The 18,088-nt window shown below is 32.2% G+C and overlaps 1 protein-coding gene across 1 annotated transcript in view; it reads right to left on the bottom strand.

The window, feature by feature from the left end:
* The window catches only part of LOC129218417 (anoctamin-10-like), a 56,397-nt gene extending 39,230 nt beyond the window's left edge, over nucleotides 1–17,167 (bottom strand). The window contains exons 1-2 of the mRNA XM_054852672.1: nucleotides 16,783–17,167; nucleotides 1,723–1,858 (exon numbers count right to left, since the gene is read on the bottom strand). Of these exons, the coding sequence (XP_054708647.1) occupies nucleotides 1,723–1,858; nucleotides 16,783–16,983 (337 nt within the window). The 5' untranslated portion in view covers nucleotides 16,984–17,167. The remainder of the gene's footprint in view (nucleotides 1–1,722; nucleotides 1,859–16,782) is intronic.
* Nucleotides 17,168–18,088: the final 921 nt, after the last annotated feature.

Below are 18,088 nucleotides of genomic sequence, written 5' to 3'. Positions count from 1 at the left end.
GGTTCGCCGATATATATCATGATATATATCCGATATTTATTTTTTCAACTACAGTATTTTCAATAAAAAAAGTATATTAATCATAATTATAGTGTTCATTTGTTATTAAAATTACCAGAAAGATATGCACTATATTTCTGTTATGTATTAATACATCATTAATATAACAAAGTACAGTGAAGCACCGATTATATGTTTCTCTTTTATACGTTTTTATCAATTACAGGTTTTTTAAATTGGTCCCTGCAAAGTCTAATGCACATTAACCTAGACCTATTTTACGTTTTTTTCATTTATACGCTTTTTCCATACGGTCCCTTCAAAAACGTATAAACGGTGCTTCACTGTAATATAATATTCCCATTCTACTTGTATTTTATATTCATAAAATTATTAGTAATGCAACAATTTTAATTCATATAAAAAATGCTTGGTTAAATATTAACTGTAAAAGTAGCTAACAGAAGAAAAATTAATAAAACAGCTAGTGCTAAAAAAAACTCCATTAAAATTGATAGAAATGTAAAGTGAAATATTAGATATAAGTAATGAAAGAAACATTAATGTTTTAAGCCTACATATTGCAATTATAATATAAGGAAATCAAGAGTGATTTAAGAATGCATTTTCTATTTGGAAGACTTTAGTTTGTGCTAATTGAAAATATCCGATTATATCAAAATATCCTATATATATCAAAATATCGGATATTTTCGATATTTTCGAAAATATCATGATATTTTTGAACCCTTGTTGCCAAATTTCATACATAAAATACAATTTATAAGAATTTAAAGGTTTAACAAGTTAAAAAAGACAAAAAACAAATTTAATTTTCAAGAAACTTATTTTTTGCTCTTAAAAATTACATGAGATATCCTTGTATAACATTAAAATTTACTAACAAAAGAAACTTTTTCATACATACATAATTTTTTTCTTTATTTATTTTATTTTTATTTTTGTGTGTATGTGTAAACATTTCCTCTATTACAATTCCCCCAAACCTAATTTGTGTGCTTGAATGTGTTGTGCAGCAGAAAAATATTTTTGAAGTAAAAAAATATATATATACAGTGTAACTTCGATTTAACAGTACCCGATTAAACAATTTCTTCAATTTAATGATACATCCATCTGGTCTAGATTTGACTGCATTGAATGTCTATGCTTTCCTTGGTTTAACTATATCCTTGATTTAACGATATTTTTTTTCAGTTCCTTGGTAATCGTTTTAAATCGGAGTTATACTGTATATATTTATTAAGTCCTATCAACACAGCTTCCTTCTACAAATCCAATTGCAAAACAAAAAAGTTACCACATTTGATTCACACCAACAAGCAGGGTTTTTACATGAACAACAAAATATGTATACGCAAATAAAACCCATTGCAAAAAATGGCCCAAGTTGAAATATTGCGAATAGCAGGTTTTGCAACAATCCATACGCTCTCTCTCTTACTAGAGGAATTTAAAACCTAAATTTTTTTTACAATATGTAATAATTTTATTATCTACTTGACTTTTTTAAGCATATAATTACTTATAGAACATTGTTTCATAAATAGGTCAAAGAAAATACATTGGTAGTTATTTTAACACTTTTAAGTAAATAATAGTTTCAAACGCAATCAAAGACTTAATAAACACAGTCATAACATTTAAAAATATTTCAATAAAAAAATGATATATCTTGGGAACTATGTAAAGTAAAAATACCTGGCTTTAAAAAGAATTCAAGGTTACTAAATACAAATTCCTTAATGTTTCCATTTTTATCTTCTTTGGTAATTTCAAGCGCTTCTGCGGCTTCAAGCAATCTAAAAATAGTTGCACCAATTTCAAGGATAATACCCTGAAAGAAAATTGGTTTTAAATTTCAAATACAACAAATATTAAGAACAAAAGCAATGAAAATTTTACTTATTTGGTGAAGAAAATGAGGGATAAAAGATATTTTCCTTATTTTAAAAGGCAGGGGTTAAAATTCCAAGGTGACATGGTGGGAACTTTGAATAAATTTCTCAGAGATATCTTCCTTGAAACTAATCTGAATGTGAGATTCCTGCCAGTGGCATAGCCAAGGGGGTCCAGGGGGGTCCGGACCCCCCTTTCCCTGAAATGACTAAGTGTAAATATACGATTGGAGAAAAAAAAGGTCTTTTGTTGAAAACAAGCACTATATTCAAGTAAAAAAATGGAACAAGAAAAACTATGTTTTTATATTTCTCATGTACAATATATAACACTAGCTTATTACCCGGGGTTGCCCGGTGCTTCTCAATGCAACATATCATTTAGATAATTAAATGGATGAATTCTATCTAAATGACAGTAAAAAACTGCATTCACACCACTCTAGGCTCAAATTTTCAAAAGACTAAATAGCACAGAAAGTTGAGCATTTGCAGGAAAAATAGCATCATGTTAAAACGAAAAAGCAATGAGACATGTTATCGGGGTTCTGTCAATGATATTCTTTGGTTCTGTCGTGTCCACTGGCACGTTGTCTGCGGTTGAATCAGACGGGCGGTACATCCAATGTCTTAATGCAGAGACAAATGATTGTCTTGCATATCTTGTGGGACAACCTTTTGCGTGGTGCTTTGAATACAAAAACCGTTGTGCTGCCTTTGACGGTTTTGTATACCTCAAGACATTAAAGCATGCTATAGTACTCTTCACATACATTTTATCCTGGAAAAAAAAATCTTGGAGTGTTTTCCTAGAAAGAGTCGTTAATAAATTCATTGGCTTTTATCAGTTACAAATATATGCAAAATATGCCACTGTTACAATATTTTTAGATATGAAAATCATCCTCAATGGCCCAAAAGCTAAACAGATAGTCCACTGTACAGAAAATAATTAATTCGATCATTGTTATTAATAGCCGTTAACATTTCATTTTACGGATAATTGGCGGTGTTTTTACTTTCAAGGTTTCACGTGTTAGGTAGACTCATGTTATAATTTTTTGTAAGTGTTCAGGAAAGTAAGCATATTCCGTAGAAAATGTTCACATAGTATAAATAACTTCACAAAATGTGTCTGTTTGCCCTTTCCGTGGCAATTTAGTAGCATGCCATGGAGTAATATTAGAAAAGTGTAAATTGCATAAAAAGACGTACGTCAACTACATTTTATTTCCTATATTTATGTCAAATTTCTATTTTCGTAGGTAAAAATGACAGTTAGATATTAATATTGGTGTCTTGCAACGATTCAAAATTTGTCTAGATTAAAATTTTATTTCAAATTTTAAAACCTCACACTTGCCGTAAATGTTGTACATGATAACTCAAACTGATGCAGGTAATAAGATCACTTATTTAAGTTTGCTGCTCTGAAGTATTCCTTTGAGAATATCGAAATTTTAATTTGCAGAGGCACAGTCGTCATTAGGGGTAGGAATGGTTCCACTGAATAATAGTTGCCATAGAAACAGTTACAGTTATTATTTTAAGATACATAAAGCATTAAAAATGCACGCGAACTTATGGAACGAACTATATAAAACCCGTCAATTTAACTGCCTTATAGAAAAAGAAATAGGCGTGCACATTTTGGTTACTATCCGAGTGGTTTTTTTTTTTTAATTATTTGCAGGCCAAGAAATTAAAAGAAAGAAAAAAACCGTCATGTTTCTACTTACAACTGTTAAATAGACAATTCTTTTGTTTATGTTTTACAAAGCTTGTTGCACGTTCTGCTCCCCATATACACAGCTTCAAAACGAAGGAAATGTATTTCCACGTTTAGAAACGTAATCAAAGTACTAAAAAGTTAAATTATTCAAAATTTTCTAATTCTTAAATTTAACTCAAATCTTGCTCCTAAATACAATTCTTAGTCTCCCTTCCAGCAGCAAAATGAAATACATTTTTGAATGAACCCAACCTTAAGCATGCAACATAAAATTATCTATATGGGAAATAGGTAAATTTCACATGCATTTAAAGTACTTAATCACCTGCCCTCATGGGCGGATTTATGGGGGGGGCAGAGGGGGGCAATGCCCCCCCCCCAGTTTTGGGAGGACTTTATATAGTAACAACATTTCTTCCAAAAAGTTTTTAACATTATTTTTTTCTTTTTTGACTAGTTCAGAAGGACATGGGTGAATTTATAGGAGGGGGCCATAGGGGCAATGCCCCCCAGTTTTGGGAGGACTTTAAATATTAACAACACATCTTCCAAAATCTTAAAACAAAAAATCATTATTTTTTTTCTTTTTTTGAATAGTTCAATGTAAATGAAGAGGATAGTGAATGTCCTTTTCTGATGGGAGAAAAGAAAAAAAACATTAAATACAAATAGTACAGTTGTCACTGGGGTGCTGAAAATATGCCTAAATTCACTATTTTAGACTGAAAACCATTTGGGCAAGTATACAAATGAAAATATAGTTAAAACGAGCTATGCATTTAGCTGCAACACTTATAATAATTGACGATTATTTTTAAATTAGAACCTAAAACAAAGGGAACCCCCCCTCCCCCATTTGCGCTAACAGAACGATCTGCTCATTATGATTTGTTTTCTTTCTTTTCAGAATGTTTATTTTCAATTTGCGTGATTTCAAAAACTAGATATTTTGTGTTGTTACAGACGAAAGATTTTGAAGAACTTTGGATTCACACGTTCAGATTGGTAAAATTGTAAAAATCCTTTAACCGAAAAAACTGATGAACTTTGGTAAAAATTACAGAAATCTGCAGGTAATAGGGCCGGATTTGCCTATAAGATAAACAAGCTATAGCTTCGGGCCACTGCTTTGAAGTGGGTCCGTAACTCGTAAAAAATTGCATGATTTGTTCCTTGAGAAATGGAAAGTGCTTGAAAAAACTAATTTCATCTTCAAGTGCTTGAAAACCTTGAATATTTGGAAAAGCGTGGCTACAAACCTTAAACTTTAAATTTCTAACAAATGGTATTGAGAGGAATGCCAAAATATGTCAAATTTAGCTCCTTGCTACATCGTGGATCAAAAGTGTAAAAATCATGGTTTTTTACGTATGTAACATATTACTTGAAATAAATTTTTGTGACTCACATGTTTCATATCTTGCTATTTATTTAATCCCGAATGCAGTATTTTGGAAATTCTTTTGTATTGATCGCTTTTATCTTGCTTCTACTGCATATTGTTAATCCGTTTAACCCGGAAAAATGATACACTATCTCTATTCCTTTTCGTTTTCTGCACTGCTTATAATTAAAAAAAAGGTTGTTGTAATGAGAGAATTCTATAGTTTATTTTTTCTTTTAAACTTAAAATAGCTGTTTTTTTTTTTTTTTTTTAACAAAGTTTGAATAATACTGTACAACTGTATAATCTAGTGCTTAATTTCAGAGATTGGAAAGTGCAAATGAAGTGCCTTAAATTATTAAATGTTCTAAAATCCTTGAAAAAAATCGGCACAGTATAACCTACTACGGTTCTTGGGCTAAAACATCCAATCTAACCAACCAAACCTTGAAAATAATTAGACAAGTCTTTGAAACTCCTAAGCAAAGTGTGCTTCGATTTTATTTCTTATCAAGTGTATAAATTATGAATTGTTCTAATAGGTAGTATGTTACTCTCATGTCACATATTTTCTAATCCTGTACAACATTTCTTTTAAAGTATTAACTTACATCACAAAGCACATTTAAATCATAAAACTTAAAAAAAAAATAAAATTAACCCTTATTAGGCTTCAAAATGCAATTTTACATCCATTTTACAAAATTTCCAGGGGAGAAACCCCCGGACCCCCTAAATTTGGAGATATTCTCTATCCCACTTAAAAGGGAGCCCTGCGTCACTCTCTTGATACCAGTCACCTCTCTTAAGGTCAATTCAAAAAAGGACAGCAAGAAAACACAGATTAGGGGAGAGGGGGGCACATGTAAACATGGGGCACATGTGAACAAACCATATTTTACCCAGATAACATGAGGAAAAAAATCTGAAAAAAATTCATGTAGATAGCAGCAGTAGTACTGTAAGCTGCCTGAAATTTCAAAGATCTCAACCACTTTGTTTTTTAGTTATCATAATAACTTCTGTTTTGGAAGGTGCCAGTAAACTTTCATGTTCAAGTTCTCAGAGTAAAAACACATTCAACACTATCTTGATTGTGATTTGAACTTGATTCATTTTGAAGTGGGATTTATAAAATAAGTTTTTGTACTCTATTTTTTAAAAAAAATTTGAAAGAAATATTGTTTTTTATCAGATTAGGCTTAAGTTGTTATCTGGGGCATATGTGAACACACTAAGTAGGGGCAGATGTGAACTGTTTATATGTGCCCCATACTGTTTTTTTTAGTTATTTCAATTTCAAAAATTGTTTAATTTTTTATTTGATTAGGCTAATTAAGAAACATTGAATAATTAAAAATTTTAATAATTGAAGTTAGTATCAGCTGTATCGCGACTCTGTTGGAGGCTCCAAAAGTGATCGCGGTTTGTTGAGAGAAACAAGTTGGACAAAATGTTTCAGGCGAGAGAGGTGAACTTGTATTATTTTGTGGTATAGCTAATGCAATGGAAAACACTGTACCTCCTGTTTTTGTATTCCCAAGAAAAAGATACAAAGATATTTTCTTAAATGGAGCACCATCAGAAAGCTTAGGGTTAGTATCCAAAACTGGATGGATGACAGCAGATATCTTCCTAGAAGTTGTAAAACACTTCCAAAAGTACTCCCGCTGTACCACAGCAAATCCTGTTTTGCTTCTACTTGATAATCATGAAAGTCATATCAGTTTGAATGTAATATTATTTTGTCGTGAGAATGGAATAGTACTTCTTACATTCCCCCTTATTGTTCACATCGCTTACAGCCTTTGGATGTAGGTGTTTATAGCCCCTTTAAATCTGCACTGAAAACTTCTTTCAATGACTGGTTGACATTACACCCAGGAAAAAGAATAACTATATATGAAATTGGTCAGTGTTCTTCACCAGCTTTCACAGCAGCCTTTACATCCAAAAATATTAAATCGGGTTTTTCTAAACCAGGAATTTGGCCGATATCTTGGCTTGCTTTTACTGACGCTGATTTCATCCCAATTCAAATAACAAGTTTAATGCCAGTTAATCCTGATGATGCCTCCACCAGCTGCCATGCACATTCAAGTCCTACCCCAGAATGTGTGAGACCATTGCCTAAAATAGAATTTCACGATTCCACTCTAGGGAAAAGTAAGCAGCGTCAAAAAAGAAAATCAAGAATTTTAACAGACACCCCCGAAAAAGACATTATTGTCGAAGCTATGGAAGAAAAGGCAGAGAAAATGAAGATAAAATGTGAACGAGTTGCAAAGAAAAGAAAGTTAGAACTTGCTGAACTGTTGAAAAAGGAGCAGTCAGTGACTCCGAGTCCGACATTAGCTTTGAAGAGAGTAGCCATCAAGAAATTTGTGCTGAAGTCAACCTTGCACCAGAAAATTTAGCTGTGAATGACTTTGTTCTCGTAGAATTCACTACAAAAAAGACAAAAATTCACTATGTTGGCCGTATCGAGAAAATGGAGAGTGATGAAGCAAATGTTAAGTTCATGAGGAAGCAGAAGAATGAAACCTTTGTATTTCCAGAAACAGATGATACATCGATGGTAAACACTGATGATATTCTGCTAAAATTACCCCCACCTACAATTTTAGGTAGCACATATCGAGCTACTTCTTCAGTTTCTTTTTCTGTAAAACTTCAAGGCTATAATGTTCGTTGAATCAAGTTAATTTATTATGTACTCATTATTTATATTTTCATTGTGTTTATTAATGTGTAATAAAGAGTACTTAAAGATATGCTTAGGTGCATTTTATACCATTTATGTATCTGTTCACTTGTGCCCCAGGTGTGTTTACAACTGCCCCCCCCCCCCACCAGGGCAGATGTGAACAAAATGTAACATTTTTTAGAATTAATTTTTAGGTTGGAATTTCCTCTTGTAGAAGGGGGATAACTGCATGAAAATATTAGCAAATGTTTAATTTATCATAGTTAGCACCTTTTTCTTTTTTATCTCAAATCAATAATGAAAAATATAGAAAAATGTCGTTTTTGTTCACATGTGCCCCCCTCTCCCCTAATGAAAACGACACACCAAAGAAAAGAAGAGTAAAAGCATGGCCTTATGCATCGCAGGAAAAGACCAAAAACATGGGGGGGAGGCAATTTAAAATGTTGCTCAAAAAAAAATCCTGCCCCCCCCCCCCCCCAGGAACTCGGTCCTAAATCGCCTATGCCTGCCCTTCTGACTTTTTGATCGTGATACAGAACTTAAGTCTCACTGGAGATTTTAATTTCTTGAAGTTTAAAGAATGATGTATTGCGATTAGCGGATATACAAATTGTTTCACCTTATCCCTCCACTGTGAACAGAGTTGCTTCTATAATACTGATACGTATAAAATTTCATCTTACAGCATTCTTTCAATGACGGTTGAATTACTTAGTGGTAGTTACAAACAGTAATATTTTTCGATTGTTTACAATAAAAGTTATCGAACTGAGAGTCTCGTAACTGGAAATGGAGCTTTGCTCAACTAATTTCACGATGAAGACTAAAACGAAAAAACTTTATAATGTGGCGTAATATTTCTTCATGCAAATTTCAATAGCAATCTCTTCGTGTCAAAAGTTGCCTCATACCCGCTAACTGGTTTAAAATTATTGCTAGTCAGCGATGATGCATCTTCAGGTGTACGATTGCTTCGAGCGTTAAAGTAATATTAACGCTCGATATATTTTAAACGATTAAGAAATTTGTTTACGTAAAAAATGAAGACATTTTATGCATTTTAAAAGTTTAAATGTAAATTAATATTTCTTTACATTTTTCAAACTTTAAACTTTTACCCTTCTAAAACTATGAATTTCGCCGTATTAAATTTTCGTGTGGTTTCGAGTTTAAAGGTGCACAGTCTTTTACTCTACCACACTTTAGCAATAATAGTATGATAGTTTTATGTACATGTAATGAACCCCATGACTATCCCCCTCCCCCTTGAAAGATAAATTAAATCTACTCTACTATGCACAAAAATGATTATTTTGCAATTCATTAGCCATATTAGTATTTTTACCTCTGGTCTCTGATAACCTGGAGCGATTTCTGTGAAACTTAAGTGAACTGAATTAGGTAAATCATGGAATAGTATAAATAACATATACATATTGCTTTGTTTAAGGATAATACAATACTAAATTATATTTCCGATGCAATGATGTTGTTTTAATATAAATTTAGTATTCTAATTGTAAAACTGTTGAAGATTCTACTTCGATGATACCTATCTCATTTTGGTATTTTCTGTGCTGTTTATGTATAGAAAATAGTACAGATCAAAATTTCGTTTACTGTTACGGTATTATTACTTGAAAACTTATTAGCGAAATGCGCAAGCAAATTGAAGAAGAAACACCGATGGTGATTTCAATGCATCCCTGGGTCCAGTGCTCGAAATTAGCGGTCGTTAGTCATATTTTGCAATTGTAAATTTCATTTTGACGACCGCGATTTGAAACGTAGTCGTCACTGTGACGCCTAGCTTTCCCCCCTACTAAGCTTTCACTTTCGGAAGATTTGTCTCCAAAAACATCTGCGTGCGTTGCGATCGCGAAAAATTTCCTGGAAGTATCGCTTTCAGTCGGAAAAGCTTGAACAATTCCCCCCCCCACCTTTGCCTGCGAACTGTAGCAGCCAGTGTCATTGCAAGCACACCCCTCCATTCTTCCTCTTTCTGGAGTAATCTTTTCTCCCCTTTGTTCCCTTAGTGTTGTTACCCCCCATCGCCCCACCCCTCCAAAACCGGACTCATCTCAGGGTTGTTTGAGCAGATAGTCTGATCTTTTTCATGTTTCAAGTTCGACCCCCCGTCGTAACACGAACGCACGGCAAGCACGAGGATTCCTTTTTTTTGCACAGGATTTCGCTCATCTTTTTTTCTTTTTTTTTTTATCATCGCTACATTCATTTTTTATTTGTTGAAAATATGAGTAAACGTAACTTAAAGTCATATTTTACGCCACTAAATACTAGCGGAAATAAACGGCCAAGGATTGCCAATGAAGTCGAAATAGAAAAAAATAATGACGAAGTAGATGCGACTTCTAAATGTACACGGAAAAGTGTCAACGCTGCCACTTTCATCAAGTGGCAAAAGCAGTTTCCGTGGTTGGAAAGAAAGGGTGAAGACCTGGTGGTATGTAAAGTCTGTAAAGATTTTGGAAAAAAAGAAGATACTGGATTCATCGATGGTTGTCCTACTGCAAGATTCGAAACAATAAGTAGTTTTCTTGTTGATTAGTGCAGGCGGTTCATTCGCTTTTTTCTATTTTTATTATTATTTTTAAAGATATTTATTAAATTGCGCTTAATTGTTTTTCAAAACACATCATAAATGCAATTTTCAATACTGAACACGTTCTTCTCGGAATAATAGTTCCGGTGTTTGAATATTGCAATCCTTTTGCATCTTGCCGATATTATAATACTTTTAAAATATAGAAGTTATTTTTACATATGCTACGATTAGGTTAGCTTTTTTTCTTTTTTATTTTAATTTATAACATATTATTTTTTCAATACATGCGGACAATGAACACGTGCTTTGCTGGAAGTTTATTTTCGCTTTTGACCTTTCAATCCCTTTGAATCTTGTAAATATATTAATATTATTTGGCAATTAGTCGCATGCCACTTCAGATTAACTTATTTTCTGCGTTTGTTTTTCCTTTTAATGAATAAATTTATTTTCGAAATCATTCCAACACTAAACTTGTACTTTGTGGAAAATTGCGTATCGCGTTCGAGATTGCAATTCTTTTGCATCTTGTCAATATTTTTAATACTTTTAAAATCTAGAATTTGTTTTTTTTTTTTTTTTTGGTTTTATGTCACTAAATTAAGTTAATAGTAATTATGGTACTTGTATAAACTTAGCAGGTGATTTCAAAATGCATTATTTTAATGCATTGTACATATATATCAGCTTGTTTTCATGCATATTATAGTTTAGTATAAATTTCAGCATGTTATTGAACGCATTTGCAAATTGCAACCAAGTAAAGCATAACGGCACCTAAGAAAAAAATATTGGTTGCCAATGGCACCTAAGTAGCTGATGCTAATTTCGACCTCTGCGGGTCTTTGGAGGGTGTAATTTAAGAACTACTGAAAGACAGCATTTCTTTTCGTTCGGCTTTCTTGCCAAACATGCTATACGTTTGTCGCTAATCGACATTAACGGCCATTGTTCAGGATACTTTTTATGTTGATTGCATTTAAAATATCTCCTGGTGGTTATATGTTGTTAAACCATTTTCATTTGCTTTGAACCAAGGTTCACAAATACCGATATAGTTGAACCAAATTACTTAAAGATTCGACGTAAATCAAGCAATAGTATAAAGAAAAATTTACAAATTGCAAATTGGTTTGATAAGGATCATAGAACATAAAATAAAATTTCTGTTGCAAGGATGAAATAGATGTGGTTTTAATAAAAGTAGTCTAATGTTGAAACAGTCGAAAATTGTACGTCAATATTGAATACAACACTATTACCTTACTCATGTTTGTATTTTCCTGCTATTAACGGGATAAACACTGATCAAAAATTACACGAAGCCTTACTGTTGTGGATTTTATAATTAAACAATATTTAAAAATTATAATTAAACGGTAGCATTCAAATTAAGTAGCACCGTGAATAGCATCAATGGACCCTTGAGACCTCGTAGGTCGCAGTTTAAGAAACGATCTACAACATCATTTATCATATCTACGGCTTTCTGCCAAACACGCTTCAACGCTCATCGCTAAACTGCATTGACAGCCATTGTTTAGGATATGTTTTGTATTGATTGCATTTAAAATAGCTCCTGGTGGTTATATGTTGATAACCGTTTTCATTTCCTTCGAACCAAGGTTCACAAACTTAACGATTAAAGTCAATCTTTGAAGAAACTTCATCTAGGGCAGTTTTTTATGGGCTTTTCATTTAGACTAAATTTATAACTATACAAAAATTAGTTCGTGCAGAAAAGAGCAATTTTATGACTCAAAATATGAAATTAGACCTCTTTGGGTGTTTTTAAAATTCCGAAAACCCGCCTATATGAATTCCTAAGCAACAATTTACCTTTGTGCCAAATTTGGAAGAAATCCGATGAAAACTGGATTTGTATAAGGAACATACACACATACCCACAAACATACATCCATTTTTATATATATAGATAAAATTATTTTAAAAAGGAGAATTGGTACAGAAAAATGAACTATACAAAGGGGGGGAGGGCATGAAATGAGGGGGGGCAACGTAAGGCTTAGAGTTTTATTGCAATGATTCTCAATTTTTCCCTTTTGTGCAAAAATATTCCTCTCCAGTCTCCAAAACATTGGTTTCCTTGTATCATTGAAATAGATACAGATTCTGAGAACTTCTCCTTTGTTTAGTTCCCTCCAAATTTCTTGGAATTTTGTCCCTGCCTGGACTTCCTAAGGAAGTGAGGAATCTAGCTTAGGAACAAGACAGCGAACCAGTGACGTCAATAAAAAAAAAAAAAAAAAAAAAAAACTTTGGTGCTCCCCTATCGTAGCAAAAGAATTATTCTGCTGGTGAACCGATTAGCTTCATTGGTATTTTTTTAGGGTTGTGCTTCATGATAAGAAGATAACGATATTGCAAATTTTATTTTCAGCTTCATTCTTCTAGCAGAACAACTAAGTATTCCGTCTCATTATTATTAATTAAAAATACTAAGCACACTTTCTATTACAATATGGTCTGCTGTGAAAGAAGTTTCTCCTGCTTAGTATAAACGATACAGATGTGATATACCCCTCCATTTAGCAACATCCGATTTTTTGCACAAAATTGAAATATTTTTCTCGCCAATGAGGCGATAATTTTTTAAGCATGGCATCCCTGGCGAAACTAACCTGTGTTTGGTAACCCGAAGGCAATCTTAGATCTGTTCAAACTTATTTACTTGAGTTGTTTACTCGGTTTCAAGCAGGAGAAATACGTGTTGTTTCGTGCAATATACCTTACAGGAAAGCTTATTTTGTGTTAATTTAAATTCAGTAGTTGTGTTTTGAAGTAAAAAACATTAGAAAATGCCATTTTCTTCAAACTTGAATGTTAATTAAGAGTTAACTCCAACGTTGTGTGTATCTGTAACATGCCATTGTCATATGATGTATTGTTTTAGACTGAGTGTGAGGATTTTATACCATAAAAAGGTAAGTTCTTTATTTTAGAATTAAAAAAAAAAACTCTCACTTCCGAAATTCTTTGTTTTTACAAATCCTTGAGGGGTTCTTGTAGTTTTAACTTTATTTTTACTGTATGTAAATTAATTTTACAAAAATAGTACGGTTATTTTGTTCTAAAAATTAATTCTTATTGATGCCATGAATTATTTAGACATTCTATTAACGTGCCTCCTTTAGGTACTGAATTTCTGAAAATAAGTTGACTCCAGCATTTTATAAATATATAAAGGTGTTATTTTGTGTAAAAAATAATAGGTAGTTTAAAAGCATGTCTGGATAGCAAATAAATGTATGGTATTTTTGTATTGTTTATGTTTAGCATGTTCTGTTGAGACATTTCTACTTTTCATACATCGAAATTTGAGTAACTAAGCGCTTTTTTGGCTGAAATAGTTATTGATTTTGGGGATGTTTTCCGCTTTAAACATCGCAATTTGAATTGCTTTGCTCTTTTTTAGCAGAGTATGAGAAAAGTTTTTGTTCGCTGAAATGCATGTTGGAAAATAGCTTTTATTTCTATTGGTACATGTTTCATTGGTGAGCTGTTATAGTAATTTGTCAATTTAAGCATTTTAAATACTTTCTAGTAATTGTTCTTTGTGTACAAAAACTTTCTAGTTTCTGGTATTTTTGAAGTGTATATTCGTGATGTTTTTTGTTGTGGTTTTATGTTGTTTTTTATATATATTGTGTTCTGAAGTGCATTGATCATCTTTTTTTATCTGATTTTTTCCTGTTGGCGCTAAAAAGCATCGCTAAGAACGATGTATGACATATGTCGTCATACATCGTTTTCTTCGCGACGCTTTCTTGGCGCCAACAGGAAAAAGTCGCCAAGGGTGGGGTATATCACATCAGTTCCGTATAAACTTTTAAAAAGTTTTGTTTTGCCTGTTTCTGTCCTGATATTTTTGTAGTTCCTTATGAGGCTTCAAAATGCAGAATTTCCTGTCTATTTTTCAAAATTTCCTCCGGAGGAGAAACCCCCCCCCCCCCGAACCCTTAAATTGGGGATATTCTATACTCCATTTCAAGGGCAGTCCTGCATCACTCTCTTGATACCATTTCCCCTCTTAAGGTCAATTCAAAAAGGACAGCAGGAAAAACACATTAAAAAACAAAACAAAAAAAAAGTAAAAGTATTTGCTGTATGTATCAGAAGAAAGAGGCAAACATAGTAAAGGAAAAAAATAATAATAATTGCCTCATACACCATCGTGAGAAACGGTGTTTCAAGTACAAAAGGAGCCTCATACCTGAACCAGCTTAGGGTCCCGTTAAGTCTAGGATTGGACCCTCTCCGAAATGAAATCCTGGCTATGCCACTGCCTCCTGCCCGTAAAAGCCTTATTAAAACCCATTTTGTTTTGGTGTGTGATATTGTTGCAACAGTGATGCTAATGCATCTGCTCTATTTATGCTGATAAACTTATTAAATGTTAGGAAAGAAGCATGAGCTGCAAAAGTAGGAATCAAACTTTTTTCGCAGGTGCGTGTTTTTTCTTCAGATATTGCAATACTTAGATAGGCCAACAATCTGAGAGAGCCAGAGTCTAAAAACAAGTTAAATCATTATAAAATGGTACAGTCAAAAACTGGAATAGCAGAAAAAAAACCTAGCTACCTCTTTCAAATCATGAGCTTCAAAACCAGACATATATGAATCCGACAAATTTTGCCTCGATTGCCTCACAAATTGCAACGTCTACCCTGTAATTCCACATCACAAAACCATTTATGATTTTCTTCAAGTCGGTAGTGTAGTTGAAAGGGGAATAGTGTATTTGGGCTTTTTATTTTAATACTAGTGACTTTTAAAACTTTGACAAACACATCTCCCACCTTTTTCTTTTTCAGGACTAAACCACTGCTCCACACATACAAGACTTTGAAAAGATTCTACCTTCTAGTTAACTTTAATTATAGACTCTAGTTTCAGGAAATCTAAATTTTTGGTTTCGAAAAATGTTTAGGAATAGTACAGAATAATTTTGGCAAAAATATAAAATGTAAAAACTTAAATAAAATGTTTTGATTCAAAGCAGTATTAAGGAATATCCATCAAATACAAAAATATGTGAAATATATTTCCATTACTGCTTTCAAGTTTTATTTTATTAGGCAAATATTTGCTATCAACCTGTTTACACAAATTTGAAAACAAAGAATAATACTTAAAGTATCATTGACCTCATTTACAAACTAAACACACAAATGTTTAAAAATCTTAACATTGATTCCATTTTTACAACATCACTGCAGAGCTGAGTCGGTTTATTTCAAATAATAATTAAAAGAAGTATCCTATCTATTATATCAGGGCTGTACAACTGCAAAGAGCCCATGGGCCAGAATTTTGGTCACTGATCACCTGGCAGGCCGCAGTTTGAAAAAGTTGAACAATATAACCTCTTACCTTTTATACAATAACAATTAATAGTTGAAATGTTAATTATAAAACAATGAAACAGAAGGATTATAAAACAATTTGCTTACATTTTAATGGGAAAACTGAGGCTGATCAGCCTTTTTTACAAGGGCAAATATGCTGAATAAGAAGTTGGCGGGCCGCACAATATGTGTGGGCGGGCCACATGCGAGTTGGACAGACCAGTATTATATCATAAGGGAGATCATCAATAATATACCATAGATATTAACTACAAAGTACCAAAGGAAAACTCTCTATAAGTAATAATAAGATACATATAAAACTTCAGTTTTCAAACTATAAAATACAAACTCAGAATAATGAGTCAACTTCAAACCCAAATCTTTTTCAACAACTTGCATCATTCTTTTACATGGAATAACTAAAAACCTAAGGAAGCAGTTTTAATCAGAAAGGAACATCCAACACCAACTATAACATTTAAGGCACGAAGGTTCATATTTCATCATTGGCTGAAATAGAAACTTTAAAAGAGCAAGATTAATTTGAAAAATAAGAATTTGATATTTTAAAATTTAAAAGAAAATTTTTTTTATTAAATTCCTTTTATTTTGTACAAGCCTTTTCTCTAAGCATGATTCTCAGAACCTGTAAACTCCTTCCTTATCAGTTTGCTTAAATTAAGGCGACGTGACGTTATATTTCTCACAAATGAATATGAAAAGTAAAAGAATTATATTTTTGTGTATCTGCTTGTGTGTGTTTTTTCATTGATTTATTTTTTGGAAAAGGATAATAATGAAATAAGAGGAGAGATATAATCAGAAAAAAAAAAATAGTTTCTGCAGTGATAGAACTTTTATTGCTCAAAAATTTGACATTTACCTATAGGCCTACGCTTTATAATTCAAATCCAAGCACACAAACATTTTGTCTCAGCGTCAAGTATTGATTTGAAAAAGCATTCCTGAAAGACAAATCTTCCAAATAAAAAGTATTTTGAAAATAAATATCAGAACTCGATTAACACCTCAAAAAAGATTTAAAACACCAATTCAAAAAATAGTTAATGAATTTTAATGTCAAATAAAGTTAGCTCACCTCCTTCCCAGCATGTGTAGTACGTGTGAGTAATTCTGCACCACCTTCGAGTTGTGAGCGGGTAATTAAATCTAGTACATATGCAACAGTATCTGGATGAGCCGAACTTGAAAATATGATGACATACAACGCTTTAAATGAATCCTCTTCTTGAACTTCCTCCAGGCGATCAGGGCAAACTTTTCTCTGTCTTAGATCCATCTAAATTGTCGTGTAATTCAAACGAAACAGTAACAAGCCTTCAGTTAATAATGCTTAAGACAGATCTGAAGTTTCACCGAGAAAAATGTAAACTCCTATATCAACCACAAACATATTACAAATAAAGAAATAAAGCTATCTACAACCTTTTCTAAAAGTGCGACTACGTGACCGCAAGTTACGTTCGGTTAGGGACCGAAAGATTCTGAAAGCGTCAGGGTGAAATAGTGCAATATCTTCGCTTTTCTACTTTATTTTCTTATCGTTCATGCTGCCATCTAGCGAACAGATGTATGACCTATTAATCAATATTAATTATAAAATAAGGTTGCAAAGCCCTCTTAATGAAGGTTGTCTTCTTCTTTTTTTTCCGTATTCATTTATTCTTTATAATTAGCCAAAATATAAATATTTGAAGAATTAAAAAGGTTACATTTAGCGTTTATGGTGGAAAAAAAATGAAAAATAGACTTTTTCATTTACATACATAATTATTTACTTTAGTGCAATCTTATAAAGAAAAGAGAAGAAGAATGTATTATTTTTGATTACACTTGGTGTAAATGGGTGAATAGAAAGATTTTCAAATTTAGTAATATATAAACATGATAAAATTCAAATTGCCTATAATTGTTAGTAATAATAAAATTATTCAAAGAGACAGGAATAAAGTAGCATTATTAAACGTTTTTTCATTTGGGTTATTCTGAATAAATACATTGCGCATTTGCATGAAATAGACGTAGGATATGTAAGAATTATGATTCATAAAAAGAGTAATTTAAAATTGGACGACAAACGTTGGACGTTCTTGGGAATTGGAATTTGTTGCATTTGGAGGATGTAAAATTAATTCTCTGAACAAAAAAAATAATGTAACCTCAACTCATGAAAGTACTCAATAAACTTCGGTAAAAAATATTTTAGAACTGAATAAAAAAAAAGTTTTGATGGAATTATTTTCTTCCTATTCATTTACTTTTTACAATTAGTATTCATTATTAATTAATGCCAGGTGAAAAATAATTATGTACAATAGAATAAAAGTTATTAAACTAGTTTGTTGATAATCATATCTTTAAAAAGTGAAAAAGTTGCTGAAAAA

Source organism: Uloborus diversus, chromosome 3, assembly GCF_026930045.1.
Source record: "Uloborus diversus isolate 005 chromosome 3, Udiv.v.3.1, whole genome shotgun sequence".
NCBI classification, from domain to species: Eukaryota; Metazoa; Arthropoda; class Arachnida; order Araneae; family Uloboridae; genus Uloborus; species Uloborus diversus.
The sequence above is the reverse complement of the archived record's forward strand: the minus strand, read 5'-3'. Positions and strand labels throughout refer to the sequence as shown.